General features: G+C 38.3%; 3 protein-coding genes and 1 non-coding gene across 7 annotated transcripts; 2 read left to right on the forward strand and 2 right to left on the reverse strand.

The window, feature by feature from the left end:
- Positions 1-9,411: 9,411 nt before the first annotated feature.
- Positions 9,412-9,718, reverse strand: LOC148293745 (signal recognition particle RNA). Its single transcript, XR_015836948.1, has one exon.
- A 1,165-nt stretch (positions 9,719-10,883) lies between these two features.
- Positions 10,884-14,527, reverse strand: LOC110774412 (glutathione hydrolase 1-like). 2 transcript variants are annotated; one of them, XM_088255507.1, is made up of 7 exons: positions 14,404-14,527; positions 13,926-14,263; positions 13,315-13,830; positions 12,995-13,230; positions 11,999-12,260; positions 11,691-11,828; positions 10,884-11,263 (listed from the first exon to the last, which is right to left on the reverse strand). In XM_088255507.1, the coding sequence occupies exons 1-7, from the start codon at positions 14,510-14,512 to the stop codon at positions 11,024-11,026; spliced, it is 1,839 nt and encodes a 612-aa protein (XP_088111633.1). In that variant the 5' UTR covers positions 14,513-14,527; the 3' UTR covers positions 10,884-11,023. The 2 variants fall into 2 exon arrangements, with proteins under 2 accessions (XP_088111633.1, XP_088111634.1); XM_088255508.1 differs by having other exon boundaries at positions 14,351-14,514.
- Positions 14,528-18,143: 3,616 nt separating this feature from the next.
- On the forward strand, positions 18,144-21,668 carry LOC110774411 (uncharacterized). 3 transcript variants are annotated; one of them, XM_088255332.1, is made up of 8 exons: positions 18,144-18,288; positions 18,553-18,625; positions 19,081-19,225; positions 19,631-19,963; positions 20,088-20,134; positions 20,453-20,515; positions 21,041-21,173; positions 21,441-21,668. In XM_088255332.1, exons 3-8 carry the CDS (start codon positions 19,099-19,101, stop codon positions 21,455-21,457), a joined length of 720 nt encoding a protein of 239 aa, XP_088111458.1. In that variant the 5' UTR covers positions 18,144-18,288; positions 18,553-18,625; positions 19,081-19,098; the 3' UTR covers positions 21,458-21,668. The 3 variants fall into 3 exon arrangements, with proteins under 3 accessions (XP_088111458.1, XP_088111457.1, XP_088111456.1); XM_088255331.1 differs by having other exon boundaries at positions 19,084-19,225; XM_088255330.1 differs by lacking the exon at positions 18,144-18,288 and having other exon boundaries at positions 18,392-18,625; positions 19,084-19,225.
- Positions 21,669-23,184: 1,516 nt separating this feature from the next.
- Positions 23,185-25,107, forward strand: LOC110746567 (cytochrome P450 71AU50-like). The gene is made up of 2 exons (XM_021946792.2): positions 23,185-24,247; positions 24,433-25,107. Exons 1-2 carry the CDS (start codon positions 23,642-23,644, stop codon positions 25,048-25,050), a joined length of 1,224 nt encoding a protein of 407 aa, XP_021802484.2. The 5' UTR covers positions 23,185-23,641; the 3' UTR covers positions 25,051-25,107.

Consider the following 25,107-nt stretch of genomic DNA (forward strand, 5'->3'; position numbering starts at 1 on the left):
GCGAACGCCCCCCGAGTGTGGTCTATTTCCTCTTATTTATTTTGCAGGGATCGAGGTAGAGAGAGAAGGAAGCTAGAAGGGTGAAGAATATACAAGCGAATATTCACCCGTGAGAAATTTGCACAAACAAATTGGTGCTTTCATTGAGAGCGTGAGTTATACTCAAAGCGTGCTCTTGAATCAAGGGAATCTATTTCCTCCTATTCGTCACTCAACCGAAGCCTTCTGAACAACCATGGCCGGAAGCGTATGCACGAGAAGCAAGGTCGTCGCGATGACTCAATCCGTGACGGGACCAATGATCGGTGCATATTTATATATCATTTTGTACCCTTCTAACTTATGATTTGATTATGTTTTTGAGTTAAACTTGTGCTTTTAATAAATTTTGTGTTTGTTTCAGTGTAATAAGCTTGAGACTCATTAAATGCATTTTGGAGACAAGTTAGAAACGGTGTCTGCAGATCAGTCAACTTCATGAATTGGACTGTACTTGCTCAAGAAGAACCATATGATGAGCCATATATCATTGGAAAGATGCGAAATTCTAGTTTCTGGAGAATTTTACAGTTCATGATTTCGAGTCTTCTAGAGGAAGTTATGCAAGTTTTGGCAGCTTAAGGTCAAATTCGGCAGCATCTGCGTTACTGGGCCAAAAATGACATTTGAAGGTCTTTCCAATTTTTTCTTGAGTTGGGCTGCATATTCTTGGAAAGATAATTCAAAGGGTTTGAAGATCCAGATTTTTCCAGATTTTTTAGGAGGGAAGATCAAGCCCAAAACAAGCCCACAAGCTGACTGCAATGCATTGTCAATTCCAGTCTATTTTCGGCAGTCAACTTGCAAGGCCCAAAACGTACACTTGTACTGCTCATATGAGAATACATTCTTGATAAAACGTTGTTCCAATGGGTGTCTATTATGACATATCCAAATTTGAGCCCCATTGGATACATATTGAAACCTCAGGCCTTCCTACACCAAGTCTGGTTCAGAAGAATCATTTCTTTTCAGCAACCAAAAGAAAACCACATGGGTTGGCAGCAAAAGGCAGCCACAATTGAACACCTTTGAAAAACCATGTGAACAAAGCTTCAAGAGCAGCAAAAGAAGTATGGGATGGAATTGATTCCAACCATACTAACATAGACAAGATGAAGTGAGAGTTATGGGTTGTATTAAAAGAGGAATGGTGGTGTTGGAATTCATCATGATGTTCCTCCCTCTTAGCCCTATAAATAGAGAAATCTTCAAGCTTCAAAACACACCCCCAAGGGGGGGAGCTCTCAAACACTTCTCTAGAGCTCCCCTCCCTTCTCTCCCTCAAATTCTCTTAGTTTCTCTTTCTAGTTTTCAATTGTTGTAATGAAATCTTTGTGCTGAAATTCTCCTTAAGTTTTTCTTAGTTTCACTTTACTTTTCATTGTTATGTAAATTCTTTTCTTTAGTTTCAAGTTTGATTAGTTTCCAAGTTTCAATTATGGTTTTTGTTCTTATTCATTATGCTTATAAGTTAATATGTTAGTTTGAATGATTGATCACCATTTAGGCTTGCATGTTAGCTATCTTGGTTTGAATTAAGAGTAGACACCATGCTTTAATTCGAATTGAACTATGAATAGGAAGAGTATGTATGGACATTCGACAACAGGGATTAGATACATACTTGGTTGTTTAAAATGTTCTTCTATGCTTAATGGATTCCTAATGCTTAGTTTAGGTTAGACAACAGATGATCAAATTAGGGAATTAGGAATACAAGGTTAGGACCAAACACCATGGCTTAATCATACTTTAGCTAGAATCAATCCGTTAATCTAATTGAACTTAGGAACTTATCTGCTTGAGTTATTTTCTTTTCTTTCTTTCTTGTTTTATTTATTTTCTTTCTTGTTTTTCTATTTTGTGTAGGAAAACTGAATTGGATTATTCAATCACCAATCCCTGTGGAATCGACCTCGCACTTACATATGCTATACTACCGAACGGCTCGTGCACTTGTGGGTATCACAAGTTGAGGATGCAGCTGAATCCATTTTGGTGCAGCTGAATTGACGCAACAACCAAGCCATATGTCTCACGACTCCACCACTAAGACAGTGGCTCCACCGCAAGGCCTCGAGGCTACGAGCTCTGCACCTCCTCGTGGTTATGAGTGCCGCACCTCCTCGTGGCTCCATTGCCAGCACCATACTTCCTCCTTAAGGCTCCTGGGTCGCAAGCACTATTCTAGCCCACTGCCTCGTAGTCATCAAGGCACCAGCCCAGGGAGTCGCGCCATCTCATGGTCTCGTGACCAGAGCCACCTTGTTGCTGCACATCTCCACGGTTGAAATAGTGGTCCCACCCCACGGTTCCTTGGCCGGAACCAGCCTGCAGCTGCAAGGCCTGGCGGTCGGATCCAGTCATCATCCAAATGGCCTCACGATAGGATTCAATGTGTACCATCTCAGCGTCATCGTCGACGCAAGTCACGGCCCTATCTTGGAGCAAGTACAACCATTCCATCCTTTGCCTCCGTACTCAACGTACGCTCCCATGTACACCTCTAGTGAAACCCGAGCCCGTGTGCAATTGGGCTCCACGCAATTCTCTCCTCCTGATCCACAAAGTCAAGCAGACCTCAGTCTTATAGTTGACCAGCTGATTCAAAGAATGGAAGACTAAAACAACTTGGTTCGACAGCTCTTCAACTAGATTGACTTGGTCCGAGACTTTGGCCTTGGAACACAATGCGAAGAGAGAAGGATGGACGAATAAACCCGCAAGCAATTCGAGAGGTCTCATGAGGTCGAGCAGGGGCAAGTAGACATGGAGAAGGACAAGAGCGTGCTCAGCACGTCGGCATGTCGCAAGCATTTTTCGCGAGCCTCGCTCAAAGTAGATCCAGTCTCTAATCGAGATTAAGTCCAAGGTCAACGTGCGCGAGAGGCTGGGCCCACAACCCGATGTTCAATCCCACTTGGGCCCTCATAGAAGAGTTCATGCGAGACTAGGCCCCCGAGAAGATCAACCTCACGGTCATTCTCATGAAGTACGAGAAGAAAGACGCTCACCTGCTTATATTGTTGGTCCTTGAAACATTATTTGAATTGGTCATTCATCTCAATCTCCCTCATTTAGCTATTTCTTCCGCTTTCTTCGTTGATCTCTCAAACTTGGTAGGTATAACAATATCAATACAAAAACTTTCCTAACAAAAATACATATACACAAAGGAAAGAAAAAGGAACGAAAATGTACGTGTTTTCTCCTCTTTCTTTTTCCTCCTCAAATCTACCATGTTTCTTCATTTTTGTGCCATCTCTTTCCCATCTATATGCACCTCAGAGAGAGAGAGAGAGAGAGAGAGAGAGAGTGTGTGTGTGTGTGTGTGTGTGTGTGTTGGACTTACACAAAATTAGGAATTAAATTCCTGATTTTGGAGGAATTTAATTCTTGGGTGGGAGGTGGTATTCTAATTCCTAGAGAACTAACCCATTATATCCTCACACAATTTTAAAAATTCCAAATTTGCCATCTACTTTAACCCAACAACAAGGACATTTTAGTAATTGGGTTTTCGATCTAAATGTTCCCCCAACTATTGCTCCAGTATCATTTTGCACCACCAACCAAATTTTTCATTTTAATGGTCTTTCAACTCTTCATTTGGTATCAAGATGGTCATACCGTCAAAGTCTGTGAACTATTAAATGAAATTGAGGGACAAAACTGTATTTTTAGGTCAGTACCCTCCTCTAAGACTACCAAGCCACATGTTGAAACACATTCCCTCCAATTTTTGATAGAAGCTCTCCCAAAACCCCCAAATTAGAACCCTAGTTCTGCGATGTCGGAGATTTCAATGCTCTAAAGTGGCACGAGTCGGTACTACGCATGTGGAACAAAGATAATTCGTTGGACTTCGTGGACAAATTGGAACCCGGGAAGAAGGTTCGATGCTTGTGATAAAAATTGGGTAAGTTATTATTTGGGTTGCAAAAGTTATTCTTTTCCATTTACAATTGCTTGGCGAGGTCTGAAATTGGTTATTTGCAGAATAGCATAAGAGGTATGCATTTTTTCAAGTGGATGGATAATGAAACTTGTTCAAGAGGAAAACAAGTGGTCCCTGGTTTGCTTAGAAGACTTAGAGCAATGGAGGAGGAAGGTAGAGTAAAGGAGGAAAATTTGAGATCTGTGGAATCATAAAAGAAAGAACTACAAGAGAAATTGAAAGAAATGGTTCAGGTAAAAAATAGAGTTTCAATTGTAATCCGAGTTTTAATTGCAATCCTCTGAAACACTATCTCATCCCTCACAATCCAAGTTTTAATTGCAACTATACTACCCTTGTTTGCATTCTTCAATAGTTCTGCATAATCCCACAACCTACCTTATTGTTCTTTGTAAGTACCTTCAATTAAATCTCTAGCCAACTTCTTTGCCCTATAAACTTGAATTTTGCGACATTTATTTTGTAATCTTCCAACACATCTTCTTGAAATAATTTCATATCAAACTCTAAGTTTTGCTTGAGCTTGTTTGCATATCTATCACAAAGCCAGTTTGATGTGGTATACCTAAGCTTGTCCACCCTTCCACACTCATGATCTAGGCTCAAAGCTTTTATTGTAAATGTCCCTTCCTCTGTATCAATCTTTGATCCATATACTTGGAATGAAGCCTTCCACACATTTTGCCTGAACTCGTCTCTTGTCATTCTTTATCAATTTCACTTCCCTACCATGTATAATTGCATGCTCCTTGATAGCCTCTATCAGTAGTTTTTTGTTTGCAAACTTCACTCCCAATCTAAACTCAAGATTTTTCAAATCCACATCTCTTCTATACTGCTTAAACTTTGGCAGTTTTTTCTTTTTTCTACCGTTACCCTCATCTTCTTTCCCACTTCCAATGCCAAATTCTAATGTGTTAGCACCATCTGATGACACCTCTCCTAGAGCTTCATGAGTAGTCCCCTCATCTGCTATATTCTCTCGAACAGTTGCCCTGACCTCTGCCTCATTTTCACTGAACTCATAATCACTGTCTTTAAATTATGAATCATCTTCTTCATTTGGCAATTCTGCCCCTTCATCATCAATTGTCACATTTGCTCCTACATCTTCATTTGGTAATTTTGCCCCTGCATCTTCGTTTGCCATTTTTGTCCCAACATTCTCAAAAGTCTCATCATCTTCATTATAAGCCACCTCTTTCACTTGGGAAAAGTCATTATCTACCAATTCATCAATGAAAGGCCACGTCACATCCCCACCACAATTCTCTGTATTTTCATCATAGTCATAATCTCCATTATCCAAACTAGGCCACTCAACAAATGCTTGACACCCAACTCCATTAAAAATTTCAATCTGACTATAGTATAACACAATAACCTTATTGGATGGTATGTGACCAACCATTTCAACCACTTTAGCATCAAATGTAAGAAGCTCCAGTCTACCCTCAACATTTCTATACCTAATTTCCAAACTTTGCTGAACTTGAGAAATGTCAACATCATATCGAAGACCTCTCCTTATTTTCATTAAATCTATTAAGGACGGAAAATCATCTACATTATTGTCCAAATAACATACCTTACTCTTTTTATAAACCCCATTTTCAAACCAGCTCCTATGATGTAATTCTAGAGTGCACATTCCATTGGTAGCTACACAATTGAAACAACAATATGTTAATTTAAAGTCACGGTTTTGTTGTTAATGCTAAGGACAACAATTACTGAGTTTGGTGTGAAGTAGACAACCAAGGGACCACAGACATTTAAAAAAAAACCCCATATTCTACAGTCAATGTAGCATAAAGCCAAATCCACATACAGGAAAACGATTTCTTTACCCTTACTTTAAACATAAAACAACCAAAAAGCCGGACACAAACAAAGGAAAATGAATATTTTACACATAAAGAAACTGCACTTCCAGACAAGGACAACTCATCTATTTGCAAACAAAAATAATATAAAATGCATTATAGAAGCCCTTACCATATTTAGGAGCCTCACCACCTGAACGAAATTCGAACTCCATTATCAGCAAGCAGTGAATTTCCCAAAATCCCCAAAATCAAACCCAAACCCAAACTCCAAAATTAACACTGAAATTACACATTAACTTGACCAATTCAGCGACTCGCACACTACTAGAGCATCAACCAATTCAGCAACTTGCACACTACTAGAGCATCGACCAATTCAACGACTCATATAAGAATCCCCTTCAGTCCATGTTAATCTCCTAAAATGATAGAAACATCGACCAAACTTTAGATATTTTGCTTCTAAAGGATAGAGCCTCTCAAAAAGTTGCATATACCCTTCAAAACTCAATCACGTGGCCATCGCGTGATCAGAAGTGACGAAATATGTCACGGTAGGACCATCTTGATACCAAATGAAAAGTTGAAGGACTATTGAAATGAAAATTTTAGTTGATTGACCAAAATGATATTGGAGCAATAGTTGGGGGACCATTTCGGTCAATAACCCTTTAGTAATTAGTACCACTCCTATCCCAATTCCATATGGTTTAGTAAACAACTTCAATAGGAATCCGTAATCTAACTCTCCTCAATCCATATGGTTTAGTAAACAACTTCAATAGGAATCTGGAATCTAATTATCCTAAATCCAACTCCTCCTCAATTCAATTCAATTCCTCCTAATTCAATTACGGATTAGCAAACATGTCATCCAAGTAATGAACATAAAAATAAGAGAACGAAAAACTTAGCTCTGCATGTTGATTTCAATATCGCTTTCGCACACATTAGTTGCTAATCTTATTGCAATTATACTTTACCGTGCATCTGTTCATTTAGGATGGCAAGTATTCTCTCGAATCAACAAATGTATTCGTATTTTTAATATTGGGTTAATGACCTAAATGGTCCCCAAACTATTGCCCCATTATCATTTTGGTCCACCAACTAAAATTTTCAATTCAAACGTCCTTAAACTTTTTATTTTGTACCAAGATGGTTCATCCGTTACAGATTTCGTTACTTATGATCACGCGATGCCCACGTGACTGAGTTTTGAAGGGTATATGCGACTTTTTGAGAAGCTCTATCATTCAAAACCAAAATACCTCCGGTCCCTCAACTATTGCTCTAGTATCATTTTGGTCCACCAACTAAAATTTTCATTTGAACCGTTCTTCAACTCTTTTTTTTTGTATCAAGATGGTCCTACTGTCAAAATCCTTCAATTTTATTGTTATTTATTTTTGTATTTATCTGATTTTAAAATTTTTAATTAATTTAAACAATAGAGAAAAAAATTATTACTTTTTAAGTCCATGTCAGCAAAAAAAAGCCATGTTGGTGGTGAGATTCAATTTTTTCAATTTTAAAATTAGGTACAAGTTCCTATAATAGTTTCCTTTAATTTTTAATTATTGTTTACTCTTTTAAAAAAATTGTTATTTTATTTTTATATTTATGTGATTTTAATTAATTTATACAATAGAGAATTTTTTATTATTAATTGTTAGGTTAGTCTCACGGAAAAAAAAAACCATGTGGCTGGTGAGATTCAATTTTTTAAATTTTTTAAAGTTTTTATAATAGTTTCCTTTAATTTTTAATTATATATTACTATTTTAATTCATAGAGACATTTTTACCCCTCAATTTAACAATAAAATTGACAAACTTTAACAATAGGACCATCTTGATACAAAAAAAAAAGAGTTGAAGGACGGTTCAAATGAAAATTTTAGTTGGTGGACCAAAATGATACTAGAGCAATAGTTGGGGGACCATTGGGATCAATAACCCTTTTAGAGGAGGATACTCACCTAAAAATACAGTTTTTTCCCTCGATTTCACGGAATAATACACAGACTTTGACAGATGGACCATCTTAGTACAAAATAAAAAGTTTAAGGATGTTTGAATTGAAAATTTTAGTTGGTGGACCAAAATGATACTGGGGCAATAGTTGGGGGACCATTTAGGTCATTAACCCTTTTAATATTTAAAAAATCTATGGAAAATGATCATTCGAAACTTTTGAAGGCTTTATGAAATAGATAAATTATAAATTTAGTGAAATACCCATTCCTAGACATAATGCTAGGGGTGGGCATCTAAAACCGAAATACCGAAACCGTACCCTAACCGAACCGTACCATACCGATTTCATACCGTTTCATTCGGTACCGATCAATATTCAGTACCGTACCGTACCGTACCAATAGAGTATGGTATGGTAACGGTATCAAGTATTTGGTACCGATCAATACCGTACCGTACCGAATACTATTCAGATATATAATTTTCTATTGAATATGTTGATGGATATTGCATATGTTGATTAGGATTTGGTTGATTTGGATATTGAATATGTTGATGGATATTGAATATGTTATATTCAATGGATATTGAATATGTTGATTAGGATTTGGATATTGATAATTGAATATGTTGAATCTTTGAATTTGTAACTTAGGCATCACTTATTTTGGTAAATGAATATGTTGAATATTGAATTGGTTCATTTTTTAGTTGTGTCATTTTTGTACCGAAATGATACCGATACCGTACCGATACTGACACGGTACGGTATGGTACGGTACCAATTTTGACAAACGATAATCCCATACCGTACCATACCGATTTAAATTTCCGGTATCGGTAGCGGTACGGGCTCAATACCGTACCATACCGTACCGTGCCCACCCCTACATAATGCTATAAAGAAATCCTATACCATTTAATTTCTATAAACAAGCCCAAAAAAAACCCAAAAATCGAAAATTGACAGCTGTACATTTATTAATTTAATTAATAAAATGAAATACCTTTATTGCCCTTTTAACATAAAATTTGGAATTCTAATCCCTTTATTTTGGCGTTGAAGCCAGAGCAGAGCTCATTTTCATAAGCTCTAGTCTCCCATCTTCATCTTCAACCCCAACTTTCAGTTTTTGTTTTTCCATTTTTTTATTTTGATATCACTGTAGAATTTTACAGTGATATCAAAGGAATCTCGATCTCGACTCGTCGTCTCGGCGGAAACGACAGCCGAGGACCTCGCGGGTTGTTCCGGAGGACTGCACAACAACAGCGACTCGTCGTCTTCACCGGGTCTTGCATTTCGTAATTTTCAGTAACCAGTTCTGACAAGAATCATTCTTACCTAACAGTGAATGTATGATGAGGAAGAAAAAAAATATTGAACTCTAAAGAAAAAAGTAAAAAGTGAAAGCAATTGATAGACTTGTAAGAGAATCTCCATAATACGTTACCAAAATCTACAGAAAATTAATTTTAAATAAAACAAACGAACTCACTGAACTTTTTAGAGTTGACGAAGAGGAGAGAGAGAAGGAAGAGGAGAGATAAGAAGAAGAAGCGATGTGATGAGAAAGAGCGAGAGATAAATAAAACCAAAAAAGAAGGATTAGGTTCGTTTGGACCAGTCTAGCGAGCCACGGTGGATCAAGGTGGCACCAACCCGTTATCCTTCCACTGCAAAGAGCGGAAGGTAGTCGCTGCTCTGTGAACCCAGCCTCACGCAGTGCCCTCCTCTCTAGGAGGCCACGTGGCCCAGAGCTTTCGCTCAGACCACATGGAACAACTCTTTGCTTGGAATGGGCGGGGCGGTAAAGAGCCACACCAGACCCGACCCGTTAATTCTGTGCCAAAGTTCCATCACCTTAATACCCCCACTTGGGTTACAAGCTCTCGTTACTCAGCTCGGCGATATTCCTCGTCATTCCTGTGGTTATAAAGCGTTCTGTCTAAAGCTAGGTACGTCGATGTGGGACTATTTCTTCAACACTTGTTGTAGCTCTCCCTTCTTTTGGCATAAGTGACTTTAAGGTCTATTTTGAAGCTCAAATTTTCATCCATGACTAATTATTTGGTACTTTCCAATACCAGATTAGGAAGATAACCTAATTCTATCAGTGGAGAATCACTAAAAAGGGTTAAATCAAGAGTTAGAAGCTTTTTTTTCCAGCACCAAAATGTTATCAAGACTGCTGCATTTTTCAATTCTTCACACATAGTTCAGTCAGTGTAGCTTTTATACAAGCCTTGAGACTTCCACTTAGGTCCAACAAATTTGATAACACGGGGCAATCTGTATAGACTATAGTTAGCCGCAGAAAAAGGAAGCAAACCCTTTCCATTATCTTTGCTCTCTCTTATATTTCTCCAAGCTTGGCAAGAATTTTAGTAGATTTTTGAGAAATGAGTGGGTATTTATAGAATTTGGAGTGAGTTTTGGGGTTGGATCTGATTTAGATTAATTTAAAATATTATTTTGAGAGTTGGATTTAAATTTCAGCCGTTGAATCTTTATTTTTACTGTTAAAATTGCTTAGATTTAATCTAGATCGTTGATTTGGGTTACTATTGGAGAAAAAAGAAAGGGTTGTTTGGTCTTCCCCTACATTCTAGCCTTCATTTCTCCGAGACTAAGGCCTAGTTTCGGATTCCGGTGCCTTACAAATAAGCTACTATCTTCGAAAGCAAGCCGGTCCAGTTAATGAAAATTTACGATTGAATGCAAAGCAAACCATGCAGAAAATCCAACTCCACAACAGAAATCATGTGAGGTCACCTCAAACCCGAACACAGCATCTTGCTGCTGTTCAACCATGTTGTGGTACTATATCTCTTCACTCCTCCTATACTTACTTTCTGTTTCTCTTGCTAATCTCTTGGCTTTTATAAACTAATCTCTCATTCAAGTGCTAATATCACTCATTTGCTCAAGTTTGAGTTGAGAGCCTTCTTGAGACTATTTGTGGATTATGCACCTTCTTTGAGTTGAGAGGAACTATCATTTGAGTATTATTTTCTCAAATTCTTTAGCAATGTCATAACCATTGTGCCTTTTTCTTTGTGGAGCGAAAGATAAAAACAAAATGAACTGCACTAAACCAATTGTCAATCTTGTTATATAATAGAAATTTTGAATTAGTTACTAACTGTGGACAAGGGGGAGAAAACGCAATAACTAGCTTCAATTCCGTAGCGACTAGCACCATCCCCCAATTTCAGAAACCAGCAGGAAAACCGCCTTTTCTTGGATCACTAACTGCCACAATCTCCCTCGTGCCTCCATTGCTCTTCAAAGCCTCTATTTGTTGAACTATAAACTGGCAAATAGATCCACCAGAAAGGGGATTTAGGACATGGCCCTTCTTGTGTAGGGCTTTCCTGATTTGAGCAGGAACTTCAAAGTGATCACCAGTCACGGTTGTCCAATTTTCATACTGAACCACATTAGGTAATAGCTGTTAAGACAGAAATGCATCAGATTAGAAGCTTTAATGGATAACTAAATTGAACTCTACGTTTTATGAACGGTAAAAGTGTAAGCCTCTCTTCTAATCAAACAAAATACAAAAGCTCAATACTGGAAAAGCTGAAGCAGTTGGTGGCATGGTTAGAGCAACGATAGGTTGCTCAAGGGTTTTGAACTGGAGATTCAGCTCTATTTTGAAACTTGACCGTAATCAGGAACTCATGGTTCTATGTCACATAACATATCTCAAACCCAATGAGGTACCATTTTTCGGTTTAAAAATGTCAGCATTAGCAGTTACCATCTTTACCATACAGCATAATGGCAGAACTTATTATGAAAAGTATAAATTGCACTGAAGTTATATCTTGCGTGCGTGAGTGAGTGTGTAATCTGGATGGGACTTAAATGAAAACCTGATGATAGACCCTCGGAGCCATGACGGAAGAGAGTGGATCCAATCCCCTTGCAAAATGATTCAAAAGAACCTGTGCAGTTGCAGCAATGATCATGCCTCCCCCACTTGCGCCTACTACTGCTTTTAGTTGCTCATCCTGTCAAAGCATATAAAGGAAGACATGGAAATATTTCTCAGGAATACACTGCATAGAAAAACGTTAAAGTTGAAACTTCCTATTGTTCTTTTATCTACCCCTATCTTCTCTCTTTCACTCCCTCTTCTACTTCTCTCTCTCCTCATTTCTCCATATCGCTTATGCATTACCTTCAGGACTATAGTAGGTGTCATGGATGATAATGGCCTCTTTCCTGGCCTGATGAAATTGGGCGGTGCTGGAGGTGGAACTGTAGAATCATTTCCAGGTATAGAGAAGTCGCCCATTTCATTGTTTAAAATGATTCCTGTACTTGACGACAGTATTTGTGCACCGAAATATCCATTCACAGTAGTAGTCATGGAGACGGCATTTTGCTCATTATCTATGATGGACAAATGACTGGTTCCATGATCATGGATCTGGTTCCACCTGTTGGGAAACAAGGATTAGTATAAACAAACAAAAATTCTTGGATTAGGAGAATATGTAAAAGGGCCTCTACAAGCACAAGCGACATAGTGAGAGTGAGAGCAAGTTACACAGGGTTTTACTACATTTTTTTTTGGTACACAGGGCTTTACTGCTTCAGTGCAGATTTTGTACATAATTTAGACTAAAATCCCACAACATTCATATCGCAACATTACCATTTTCTATCCATTGTTGACTGCCAATATGAATGAATTAGTAAATGATGAAAAATAGTTTAGTACATCTTTGTAGTCATGCTTGCATACATGTGGATAGCATTCCCTTCAGCTGAAATAGATGAAACTAGACGCATTAGAAGTAAATGGACTTCTAAATGGACGTATAAGAAGCTTGAGTAGCAAATTAAATAGAGACAAACAAACTCAATGTGCCACCATTTTTAAAGATAATTACTTTACAAAGAGATTAAAGTTTTAAACCACTTCGTCGTCACCGAGAAAACGAATTCAGTAATATAATCAGGAACTCATAACATTAGTTCTATGCACATTGAAGCATTGCTACTCAAGTGCATATATGTACTATTCCATGCATTAGCAAGAAAACAGAATTTATATAAATAAATCTTGGACAGAAGTGAGAGAACATTTGGTAACCAAAACAAGAATAATTAGTTAAACGAATGTATAATCTAACAGATAATAAATATTGTTGGCAATGAAACAACATACCTGCCTCCATAATGGCTTGGGTCAAAAGTCCTGTTGTCATATATGGTCTTCTTTAACTCCTCAGCAAACTTAGGAGAAAGCATGTCAGCTAGAACATTAGTCACATTAACGAACTCAGGATCACCAAGATTCATCCTCACCGCGAATACATGTTTCAAGGACTCGATTTCTCGATGGACCCAAAGAGGATCAGAAACTCCAGAAACATTTCCATATTGAGAAAGAATGTTTAGCATCTGTAACAGTGGAATTGAAGTTCTGTTTTTTTTTTTTTAAAAAAAAAGACAAAACAGAATGCAAGAACAGAGATGTGTACTCACAAGTATCATTGGAGGACCTCCAGAAGGAGGAGGCATAGCCAGTATTTTAAACCCAGGAGTGTCAGAAGATATAGGCTTTCTCAGTTTAACTCTATAATTTTGCAAATCCTTCATTGTCAGTATTCCTCCAACCTTGTGAATATCTCTAACCAATTTGGATCCGATGGATCCATTATAAAAGGCTCTGGGACCGAAATTCGAAATGTCTCTGAGTGTCTGTGCCAGTTTCCAGTTACGGCATGTCTCACCTGTCTTCAAGAGACTCCCGTTTGATGTAAATACATGACGAAGTCCCTCATCTGCCAAGATTCCTGATTCTGTTCTATGCATCTGCATGTTGAGGTATGGTGAAATCTTAAATCCCAAACGAGCGAGACGCTCAGCTGGACTTATAAGCCTTTTCCATGGAAGCCTTCCATATTGTTTCCAAGCTTTATGAAGGCCTGCAAGTTCCCCTGGAATTGCTATGGAGAGAGCCCCTTTACCTTTCAGCGTAGTGTTAGAAGAATACATGTTCTGAAAGTTTAAAAAAAAAAAAATCATAAGCACCAGGCAATGCAATTCATTCAAGTCTAATGGAAGAGAGAGCTTTTGGTAAAGCAGGTTTAAACCTCAGAAGCTAGCAAGGGAGCAGTTTCTCTCATATCAAAGGCTTGTGCCTCCCCGCTGGCTAGCCTGATAAGCATGAAGGCTCCTCCCCCTATGCCACTTGATGCTGGACTCACAACCCCTAAGCAAAGAGCAGCAGCCACTGATGCATCAACGGCATGACCGCCTTCGCGAAGAACATGCATCCCAATTCTGGAGCATCGACCATCATCCGTGGCAACAGCAGCATGGCGTCCTGAAATTACCTCTCGCCTTTTTTTGGTTGAACTGTTGGTAGCATCAAGGCTTGAAGTAGGAGGCAACCAAAGAATTATGGTAACCAGCAGCAGCAGCAGCGGATCTGCAACCAAAGAATTAGCATCTACAGATTATGAATTCAAAAACCCATTTGCTGAAACAGATGAAAGAAAATTCCAGAGTTACTCACATGACATGGTTACCACCATGTACAAAGCTCAGCTTGAACACTTGCTTTTTTACCTTTTTCTTCGTCTACATGATCAGAAGAAGACAATCTACAAGCCACCAATGGGCAGTTTAAAGTAGCAATTGTGCACAGGTGGCGAAAGCACACAGGCGAGAACGCCATAGTTGGGATTAGGCGATAGGTAAGTGACACAGGAGAGACTAATTCAAAGATTCGTTATAAAGACCGAGAGAGTTCAAAAGTCACTCTCTTTCTTTCATCAAAGTTTTCACTGGTCGAGTGGGCTTTGATGTTTAGTTTTCAAATATTAGCCCAAAAAGGAGTGTCTAAAGCTACGTTTTGCTTTACATAACATTATATATTTTTAGTATGAGTGATAGTCTAAACTACACCGGGAGGGAATTTCTCACACTATTATATTAGAATTTCTATTTTGAATTGGATGTACAATTTTGGAAAAGGAAAAAAAAAATGTTGATTGTTGTGTTTGGAGGGGTAATTTAGTCAACAAATTATTAAAAAATAATTCTTTTAAAATAAATAAGCTTATTTATGTACATGCCTCTTATGCTTTCAAACTTGTCTCAGCTTATCACATGGGCTTTGAAATGTCTCAAAATACCCCACACACTTTTAAAAACCGTCTCACGTTACCCATTCCGTCAGTATTCCGTTATGTGCTTCGGGCCCCACTTTGTTTTAATCCTTAACATTGGAGAATAAGGGTTTTTTCAGCTTCAAAAAAGAGGAAAGGGGGTATTTGAGTGAGAAGGAGAAATTTGGATGGGAAACCAAAAGAAGATGAGAGCAAAGAGAAAGAGGATGACTATGTAGAAGTTGAATATAAGATGTGGGAGAGCTGCAAGATTGAAAAGAAGGAATTCTTGCCGGAGAGGGAACAAGAGCAGGAATCCTTTGAAGAGGAAGTGGACTCAAAGGTTAAGCAGCAGCAGCAGCAGCAATAGAAAAAGAAGAAGCCTTTACTCCGCAAGTTTTGAAGTTTACTCAAGAAGAAGAGCACAAGCAACTAGAAGTAGAGAGACCAGTTTTGCTCGACTTGTGTCCAACTATTTGTTCTTTGTAGTTTGTATCTTCAAGGCGAAGGATTAGGAACTGGGTATAGATTACAAGCTGCAATAGCAGCAACCCAGACCAAACAATGATTTCTTCTCTAGATTCTCTTAAAATTCGAACCCCACCTCAGATTTTGATAAGCCCTAGCCTTCTTCTCCAAATTTCCTCTTTCTCACCCAAATACCCCTTTCTCCAATGTTAAGGATTAAAACGAAGTGGGGCTTAAAGCACATAACGGAACCTCTATAATATTGACAGAATGGGTAACGTGAGACGGTTTTTAAAAGTGTAGGGTGTTTTGAGACGTTTCAAAACTCAGGTGGTAATTTAAGACAAGTTTGAAAGCACAAGGGGCAGTACATAAATAAGCCAAATAAATAATAGAAAATGAAAATAAATAAATAAATAAATAATATATCTTCTTCTCCCCTCAGAAGCCTTCGTCGCTCTCTGCTCTGCTGTATCTCGCCCTCTTCATTTCTCCACCACCTGATAGCACCCTATCCCCAGCCCCACCCCTACCCTAACCGTGATCCACCCCCAACCCCATCCCTACTGACAACCCAACACCACTCGCAGCCATCCTCCAACCCCTCCACCCCAAACGAACCCAGAACCCCAGCCCGCAACCACCCAGACTCCCTCCCCCTCCCCCTCCCCTCCGATTTCTTCTCCCCCTGCTCTGACCACAAACTCCAGTTCCCACCTACCAAACACAGCTTGGCGACCACTCTCTCTCCATCCTCCAGAGCTCGTTCCCACCGTCGCCCGACGCTTTCCGGCGAGATCTGAAGGTCTGCATCTCTCTCTCCTCTCCGCTCTCTACCCTCTCTCTCTCTCTCTCTCTGTGCAAATTAAAAAACCAACAAATTGGAAAAATTAAAAATTAAAAAATTCGTTGGTTTTTGAATTTGGGTTTTTTTTTTTTTTTTTTTCTCAATACATAACTGTATAATTAGCATTATTATTTGGTGTCCCGTAGTTGTGGTGAATGTGGTTATGAGAATTTTGAGTTGGCTTGTGTCTTCTCCCCTGTTTGGTAAATCATGAACTGATGGAAAGAAAACAAAAGGCAAAAAAATTTCTTTTCTTAAAGTAGACTTTGCAAATAAATACGTTGGTTTTTTGTGGGTGGGGACTGGAGTTTGGGAGAAATTATAGAATAGTACGGTATCACCATGATAGCTGGTTATATTTACACTCAAAATTTGTCATGTGTATTCTTTTGATAAGAAATAAACTATTTGTTCCAGCTGAATTTGAAACTCCAATTTTACCCTTTAAAATGAAATTAAAACAATTGATAGAAATACATAGAAAGTGAAAACAACCCCTTACCATCGTGATGCCGCCATCATCCGCCGCCCCTCTCTGTCTTTCCATTACTCGATGTTCATTTAAATGTCACAATAGGGTTTAGGGTTTACTCGATGTTCCTTTTATTAAAAAAATGTCACAGTAAATGAGTATTTCAATATGATAATGATTAAGGCCTCTTTGTTTTAGTAAGGACCCATTTGCAATAATTAGATATCTTGCAGGGTTCAAGAGAAGTTGCAGTTTTAGGGAGAGAGAGGGAGGACCGGTGGAGTGACCAAATTGGTTATAATACCTCCAGGTCTAACACATACAACATGATTGAAAGGCTTGCTATGGGTTTGATGCTTGCGGGATTGAGTAAATTGCTATGCACGTTATAAACAAATTGAAATGGGATTTGGGTCTTCTTCGCCGTATTGTTTGTGGAAGAAAAGAGCTTGCTTTGGCACAATTGGAGAAAAGGGCAATGATAAGATGTGATTTGATTGCAAATATACAGAGACAAAGGAATGGAATAAGAGGAAGGGGCGGCAGCCATGGGAGGCAGAGCGACGGCGGAGCGATTGTTGTTGGGACAATTTCTCTGCTAATTTTTTTTTAGTTTCAACGGGTAAAATTGGAGTTTCAAATCTAGCTAGAACAAAAGGTTTAATTTCTTATAAAAATAATACACATGGCAAATTTTGAATGGAAGTATCACCAGCTGATGTGGTGATACCGTACTATTATATAATTTCTTGGAGTTTGGGGTTGGGCAGGGGGAGAAGAAATCGTGGGGGAGGGGGTCTGGGTGGTTGCGAGCTGGGGTTTTAGGTTGGTTTGGGTGTGGGGAGTTGGACGGTGGGTGCAGGTGGTGGTCATGGGTGAATGGGGGGAGAAGAAAATCGCGGCGGGGGGCGCTACTAGAGAAATATATTTTAATCAATTTTAAATTAACAAAAAGTGAAAATTGTGCGACCCATAGCTCCACGTAGGCAACTAACAGAGAGATCTGATGGAAACCCTAACGGCGGGAATCACATTATAACAAATTTAAAAGATTGGGTATCTAATTGTAAAAATTGAAAAGATAGAGACTAATATGTCTTAAGGGTGTAACCACAGGGTATCAAACTGTAATTAACCCTTAAAAAAATTTGACAGAAATTGAGAGTTGTCCTTAAAGTGCTTGAAATTGAAACCACTGGATGAAAATGTTCAAATTGAAACCATAGGGACTTTAATGGTAAAAGTGATAAACCACAAAAATGACTTTTTGCCTTATAATAAAAATGCTTTTGCTAAAAGCATTTATGAGCAGAAGTTTTTCTAAAAAAGCACTAATATTCTTCCACGTAATTTCAGTTTATTTTTTGTCGTTACTGCAAGAGTAATATGAGACCAAAAACAAAATAAAATATTAGTAAACTTTTCTTCCCACTTGTTTGCCAATTATTTAGAACGAATTTGTTTACCTCCAAAATCTCAAAATTCAAACTTATTTTGTAAGTGGCCACGCCCAGCACTGCAAGCTTCGACAAGCCCAAATCGCCGGCCGATTAGTGGTAAATACACCTCTACACAAAACCCTATCTTTTTTTCAGGGTTTGTTTGATAATAATTTCATTTTCAGTTTTCATGAAATTGAAAATTGAAAATGTGTTGGTAACTAATTATAATTTTTAGTTTGTAGAAAACTGAAAACTGATTTCAAAACGAGGCATAATTTTGAAAGCTACCGAAAATCAATTTCAGATTTCAGTTTTCTATTTTCTTTTTCACGCTCGCTCTCGCCCTCTGAACTCTTGTTCTCTTGCTCTCACGCTCAGTCTCGCTTTCTCAACCCTCTCTCTCTCAACTCTCGATCTGCCTCTTCTCTCTTCCTCTGGACTTTCATCAAAGGTATGAAATTCTCTGACTTGAACTGTTTGGGTGTTTTAGATTTGGTGTTTTTAGGCTGTGGGTATTTGATATTTGGACTGTTATTGTGTTTTTCTGTTACTGTGTTTCTGGGTTTTGTTGTTGCTGTGTTTTTGGGTTTTGTTGTAACTTTGTGTTGTTTTCTATCAAATCGGCCCTTAGTTTTATGTTTTCAATCTTCTGCAACTTTGAACTGACATTCTTTTTTACCGTTTGAAAAGAAAAGAAAGAACTGAAAATGTGCCTTTAAAATTGGGTGTTTCCCCCTTCTTTTTGGAGTATGCAAATTGGGTTGTTTGGCATTTCTGATTTGACATACTCTGGTTGCTGTTTCACGCATGAAGCTAGTATTGAACACAAATCGAAAAAATTGACGATTTTGTGAGTCGTGTATAAATTTTATAGTTGATTTATGGAATTGTTTTTGTATGTCATAGCAGAATTTACCAGTTCAAATGGCAAGAAAAAGAGCTAAGAAAACTGTAAAACAAGTTGCCTTGTCACCAGGGACCGATTTCAATGTTGCAGAGGCAAAGGAGCCCCAGAATGTGAAACAAGAAGCTCAATTCACAGACCCAGATGGTATAATTTCACTTCACGCATCTTATATTTGTGTTTCTACTGACAGCATTTGTATTTAATTTATTCAATTTTGGGGTTTTTTTTTCTGTTCTTTTCTTTTTATAGGTTGATTGTTAACGTTCAATGGGTAGTTGTAATATGGTTTCCATTTTAATGAGAAACTCTGCTTCTGATTCTCCATCGGAAAAGAATGAATTCTCTATTTTTCTTTTGATGTTGGGCTGTCCATCCTTTTATTAGTCTTAAAAAGTTTTGATTTTCTAATCCCCTCTTTATTGTCATCTGTCCAAAATCCAGATTCAATGAGCAATTTTCGTGCATTTAAGTTGCTAAATTATATTTTAGAATTCAAATTTCAATTAATTTGTGACCAATTGCTCGTATTGTTTGTTTGTCTTTTCACAGTTGAGCGGCAAATTTCTGCCATTAGGGCTATTCGTGATGTTGAGACTGAACATCTCCTGACTAATTTGCGTTTGCTTCGCTCCTACTTCAACAAGGAACAGCAGCGAACCCCTCTATTGCAATATTTTAAAGAGAACTTTCAAAACCTGTCGATTGTAAGAAATGGAGAAAATGGACAAATGGAAGTGCAATGGATTGATAAAGATGGCAATGTATCCATGAATGATGGAATGGATTTACATGAGACTCTTCTTCGCCGGTTGTCCATTGCTTATTCTGGTTGTTCAGCTGCAATTCCATCTCTTGGTGGCTTTGAGTTTTCTAGTAAAGCAGGTATTAGCAACTTTAGAAACTCCTATTTTTCGGACATGGGGATCTGGAATTTGAGGAATGAGTTTGTATCCCTTATTGTTTGTGTGTTTTTTATATCTCACATGATTGAGTTGGTTGGTGGCAGATAAAACAAGCCTTCTGGGTGCTGATAATCTGCAGATCAGCGACTTTGTATGTTCTCTTCTTATACACACTTCTAGATTGGTGGAGTTTTCAAATGTGTCTAACACGAAAATTCAAATGTTTAAATACATTTTTATATGCTTATGTAGCACACATGCACTAAATATATAGTAAAGGTTCAATTCCATGTTGTGCATACAAACAGACACACATGACGCACACACACATACACATATGCACACAGACACACATGTATATGCACATACACACATGCATATGCAAATACACACACATACATACATAAATGCATACATCCATCCATTCATACACATGCAGATATTTACCTTGCTGAAATTTCTATTGTAGGGTTTAGAGGAGCCATTTGATAGTCTGATGCTAGGGAGGCAAGATACTCTCCAAACTCCTGGGGTTTGTAGCTTCTCGATTGATTTATCATATTTGGGTCTATTCGAGCTGCAATTGGTTATATTACGACAATTTGTGTTGTTCTGTTGATAACTTTTGGTTAGATTTCAAATTATTTTACCATAAATTTGAATAAGTAGAAGGCCTAAATGGCTTACTGAAGTGCATGAGCTCCAGAAGTATAGATGCTATCAGTGTCTATCCTCAGGACCTAAAAGAAGTGCTAAGCTGATTTTCTATTAGTGCTAACAACTACGAGCGAACCCTTGTTCCTTTAGTGAATTTACGTAAATTAGGGAGATTATGTTGTAAGCCCTTTCAGAATGTTGAAGAGTCCAAAGTTCTGGACTTCTGAAAAAAAAAACCAGTAATGTTGACATAGAAATCGATATGTAAAGAGGAAAACCGGAAAATATTAAGTTCAGTGACCTTAATTGTGTTGAGAGAAAAATAAGTTATTTGGACAAGTTTTCTAGGTATTGAGTTGTGACAAGAGTATAATCTAATCAACCCTGGTTGACGCCGCAGGTGAGTAGCCAGAGGCTGTCTATTGGGATGACACCCAAGACACGAAGGCTCCCGAAGCCTGGGGAGATGCTCTTATCTGTCCATGGCTCACCCCTTGGTGTTTACAAGGAAGACAACATGGAAGCCATACATGGTATGATTCCCTTCCAATGAGTACCTGTTCTCTCTCTTGTTTATAATATCAACACTACAACTAGCACATGTTTGCCATTTATCAAGTGGAATTTATTTGGGCCTTTGAATTTCAAAATTATCTTTCTTCCTTTTGTGAGATTATGACAAATGGACCCTTTTATGTAATGGATGGACTCATGCTATGTACGGGAGTGAATAATATGTCCCTTAAACTGAAAATTTTCATTTCTTTTGCTTTCATTCTAATTTATGGATTGATGGGCAGAGTCGGAAGAGGGATGACTGGCTTGAAATGGCTCAAGTGGTCAATCAGGATTCACGACCGTGCATTACTTGCCAATCCAAGGTTCTTTAATTTACTTCTAGCATTGTGCTAACAATCACTGTAGTGCCTGAAAATGCTCTTGTATCATTGTACTGACACCTTTGAGATTGGATTTATGTGAAATATATTCTATCATTTTGCCTGTATATAATTCGTATGTAATTTTCATCATTTGTTTGGGTAATTTCCCAAGAGAATCAAACATGAACATTGATTTAAGCCAGAGCATAGTGATAGACTACTCGGTTTTACTCTCAATTCATTTCTATCCACCAAGATTGCTTTGATTTTTGCTTCTTAGTCATTCAAAAGTAGTCAGCTCCTTTCAGATTTTCCATAAATGCCAAATAATTCTCTGTGTTGTAGAAATGTGTGTTTGTGTCATGTTTAGGTCCACGTCATGAGTAAGATTTTGGTATCTCATTAACTTTGATTTCTTGCCTCTGCCGGCCCCATTCCCGGCCCCATTCGCGTCAATCTGCTGACAGAGTAGGTGTTGCTGCCATGAGTGAGTAAGATTTCGGTATGTCATTAACTTTGATTTCTTGCCTCTGCTGGCCCCATTCGCGTCAATCTGCTGACAGAGCAGGTGTTGCTGTCTTCAAGTGTCATTTGGTCTATATCCCATGCGTTCTTGGTCTTCCTCTTGTCCTTTTAGTGCCTTCTCTTTGAATTGAAACCACAGTAAGATAAGAAGTTCGCTTTGCCTGGTAATAATTTCTTTTGCCGTTTTCATCTTCTTGCAATTCTTCAGCTATTATAATCTTCTTCCCCATTTACAGTAAAAAACAAGGCCTGTGCTCTTCTCACACTTGTGTGATTTCTTCTAATGTAGATGAAGCAAAATTTTACATTAGCGAATGTATGGTAATTATGCACTGTTTTTCCTTTCGTTTTGGTTTTGGTTTTGGTTTTTGTTTTTTGAGTGTGATTTCTTTTGTTCTGTTTTGTTTTGCTAATGGAACCCTTTCTGAGCATGTTAAATAAATTCAAGTAACTAGAGTTCAAAGTTGTTAGATGGATAAATTTTTATGTCTGAAATTCCCCTGCGTCATAAAAAAACAAACTGAAGTTTTGAGGACAACGATCATAAAAACGATCGACGTCATATTTTAATTTTGAAGTGCCTTGATATAACATCCATCCAAATATAACAAAGATTAAGTAGTATTTACCAAACACAAGAAATGTGGTATGAAAAATATGGTAAGCTTAGCTTTACTCTTATTAAAATTCCTCCTAGATATCCTTAGCATTACCCTTATTAAAATTCCTCCTTGATATCCGCGTCGCAATAATTTAGTCGGCATTAGCTTGACACAAAAAATTCCATCAACAACTAGGAATTTTTTCTCATCCACATCTTTTAGAATTTGGGAGTAATTAAATAAAGTTTTTTCATTTATTCACAGTAATTTAGTCGGCAGTAACTTGAGACAAGAAATCCCATCAACAACTAGGAATTATTTCTCATCCACATCTTTTTAGAATTTGGGAGTAATTAAATAAAGTTTTTTCATTTATTAATGAATGCGAAAATATAATTTACGCTTAGCTAAGAGTGCTTTTTCCTCGATATCCACTTCAAAATAATTTCAGTTCTATAAACAACTTATCTCATCCATGTCTACGAGAATTTGGTATCAATTAAAATAAAGTTACTCTTTCCTTAATTAAAATAAAAAATAGAAATTAATAAGGAATATTTCAAGTCATTGATATAGTAACTAATCGTGAGATCAAAGTGCTCCTATAAATATTTGCAGTGCAATATTAAACCAGTACACTCTAGCACTCAACCTACTCAAACCATTTAAGCACAACCAACAAGCTCAATCACCAACCTTTTAGCTGTGTAGTAGAGTTAGCCATGGATTGGGTTGGGGCAATACTTGGTTTGCTTGCTCTTGTTTCTGTACTGCAAGCATGGCTGTCCAAAAGCAAGAACAAGAAGAAGAGATTGCCTCCTGGTCCAAGAGGGTTTCCACTTATCGGAAACCTGCACATGTTAGGTAAGCTCCCTCACCGGGATCTGCATCGACTAGCCCAAAAGCACGGCGACATCATGTATCTGCGCTTAGGCCTTGCTCCTGTTGTTGTTGCCTCATCCCCTCAGGCTGCTGAGCTGTTTCTCAAAACACATGACCTTGTTTTTGCAAGTAGGCCACCTCTTCAAGCTGGTGAACATGTCCTATGGGCAAAGGAATTTGTCCTTCGGTGCATATGGCTCTTATTGGCGAACAATCCGTAAGATGTGCACCCTTGAGTTGCTCAGCAGCCACAAAATCAATTCTTTCAAGCCCATGAGGAAAGAAGAGCTTGCCCTGTTGACTAAGGTTATTCAAGAGGCTGCTCGTGATCATGTTACTGTTGATCTCAGTGGCAAGGTTGCGTCTCTCAGTGCCGACATGAGCTGCCTGATGGTGTTTGGGAAGAAGTACATGGATAAAGAATTTGACGAGAGGGGTTTCAAGGCTGTGATCCAAGAGGCCATGCATTTAGCAGCCACCCCAAACTTCGGTGATTTCATTCCTTTTATTGCTCCACTTGACCTCCAGGGGCTAACTCAGCGCATGAAGGGTGTTAGCAAGGTGTTTGATGCATTTTTTGAGAAGATCATTGATGAGCATATTCAATCTACAGATCAAGAAAGAACTAAGGACTTTGTTGATGTCATGCTGGGCTTCATGGGGTCAGAAGAATCTGAGTACCGAATCGAACGCTCCAACATCAAAGCTATAATTTTGGTAATTATACATACCCTATATATATTAGCATGCATATTTTTATGTTGTTAGATTGTGAATCTGGACAAAACACGCATCAATCCATGTGCAACAATCAACCTAATCAACAGTCCAAATTCACAATTTGCCAAACCCTACTACTATCTTACAATAAATGGTGTTTCTGTCCAAAAATTTCCTTGCAGGACATGCTCACCGGCTCAATGGACACAGCAGCGACAGCAATCGAGTGGACACTTTCTGAACTCATCAAGCATCCGCGGGTGATGAAGAAAATCCAGAAAGAGTTAGAAAACGTAGTGGGCATGGAGAGGGAGGTGGAAGAATCAGACTTGGAGAAGTTGGAGTACTTGGACATGGTAGTGAAGGAGACCATGAGGCTTCATCCAGTGGCACCATTGCTGCTTCCCCATGCAGCCATTGAGGACTGCAATGTCAATGGCTTCCACATACCCAGAAAATCTCGTGTTATGATCAACATATTTGCAATTGGGAGAGACCCTAGTATTTGGACTGATGCAGAGAAGTTCATACCTGAAAGGTTCCACGGTAGCAATATCGATTTTCGGGGACGTGACTTTCAATTTATTCCATTTGGGTCTGGCCGGAGAGGTTGCCCCGGAATGCAATTAGGGATAACTGTGGTCCAGCTTGTGGTGGCACAACTTGTTCATTGTTTTGATTGGGAGCTTCCAAATAATATGTTGCCATCTGAGTTGGATATGACGGAGGAGTTTGGTCTAATAGTTCCTAGGGCTAAGCATCTATTGGCAGTTCCTACTTATCGCCTTCAGCAGCAATGATATCGATACTAATATGTATGTGTATAATTTCTATTTTCATAATTTGATATTTGGTAA

The sequence above is a fragment of the Prunus avium genome, chromosome 6 (genome assembly GCF_965620075.1).
Source record: "Prunus avium chromosome 6, drPruAviu1.hap1.1, whole genome shotgun sequence".
Classification (NCBI taxonomy): Eukaryota; Viridiplantae; Streptophyta; class Magnoliopsida; order Rosales; family Rosaceae; genus Prunus; species Prunus avium.

What these genes read in the sequence shown, in the direction of transcription:
- LOC110774412 (XM_088255507.1), bottom strand. Translation starts at nt 14,512, where the DNA reads ATGGCGTTCTCGCCTGTGTGCTTTCGCCACCTGTGCACAATTGCTACT. An exon ending in TCATGTAGACGAAGAAAAAG is followed by an intron (nt 14,264 to 14,403) that starts GTAAAAAAGCAA and finishes CTTTGGTTGCAG; the next exon opens with ATCCGCTGCTGCTGCTGCTG. An exon ending in CACCTACTATAGTCCTGAAG is followed by an intron (nt 11,829 to 11,998) that starts GTAATGCATAAG and finishes ATGCTTTGACAG; the next exon opens with GATGAGCAACTAAAAGCAGT.
- LOC110774411 (XM_088255332.1), top strand. Translation starts at nt 19,099, where the DNA reads ATGGCAAGAAAAAGAGCTAAGAAAACTGTAAAACAAGTTGCCTTGTCA. An exon ending in TCAATTCACAGACCCAGATG is followed by an intron (nt 19,226 to 19,630) that starts GTATAATTTCAC and finishes GTCTTTTCACAG; the next exon opens with TTGAGCGGCAAATTTCTGCC. An exon ending in TGAGTTTTCTAGTAAAGCAG is followed by an intron (nt 19,964 to 20,087) that starts GTATTAGCAACT and finishes GGTTGGTGGCAG; the next exon opens with ATAAAACAAGCCTTCTGGGT.
- LOC110746567 (XM_021946792.2), top strand. Translation starts at nt 23,642, where the DNA reads ATGACCTTGTTTTTGCAAGTAGGCCACCTCTTCAAGCTGGTGAACATG. An exon ending in ACATCAAAGCTATAATTTTG is followed by an intron (nt 24,248 to 24,432) that starts GTAATTATACAT and finishes ATTTCCTTGCAG; the next exon opens with GACATGCTCACCGGCTCAAT.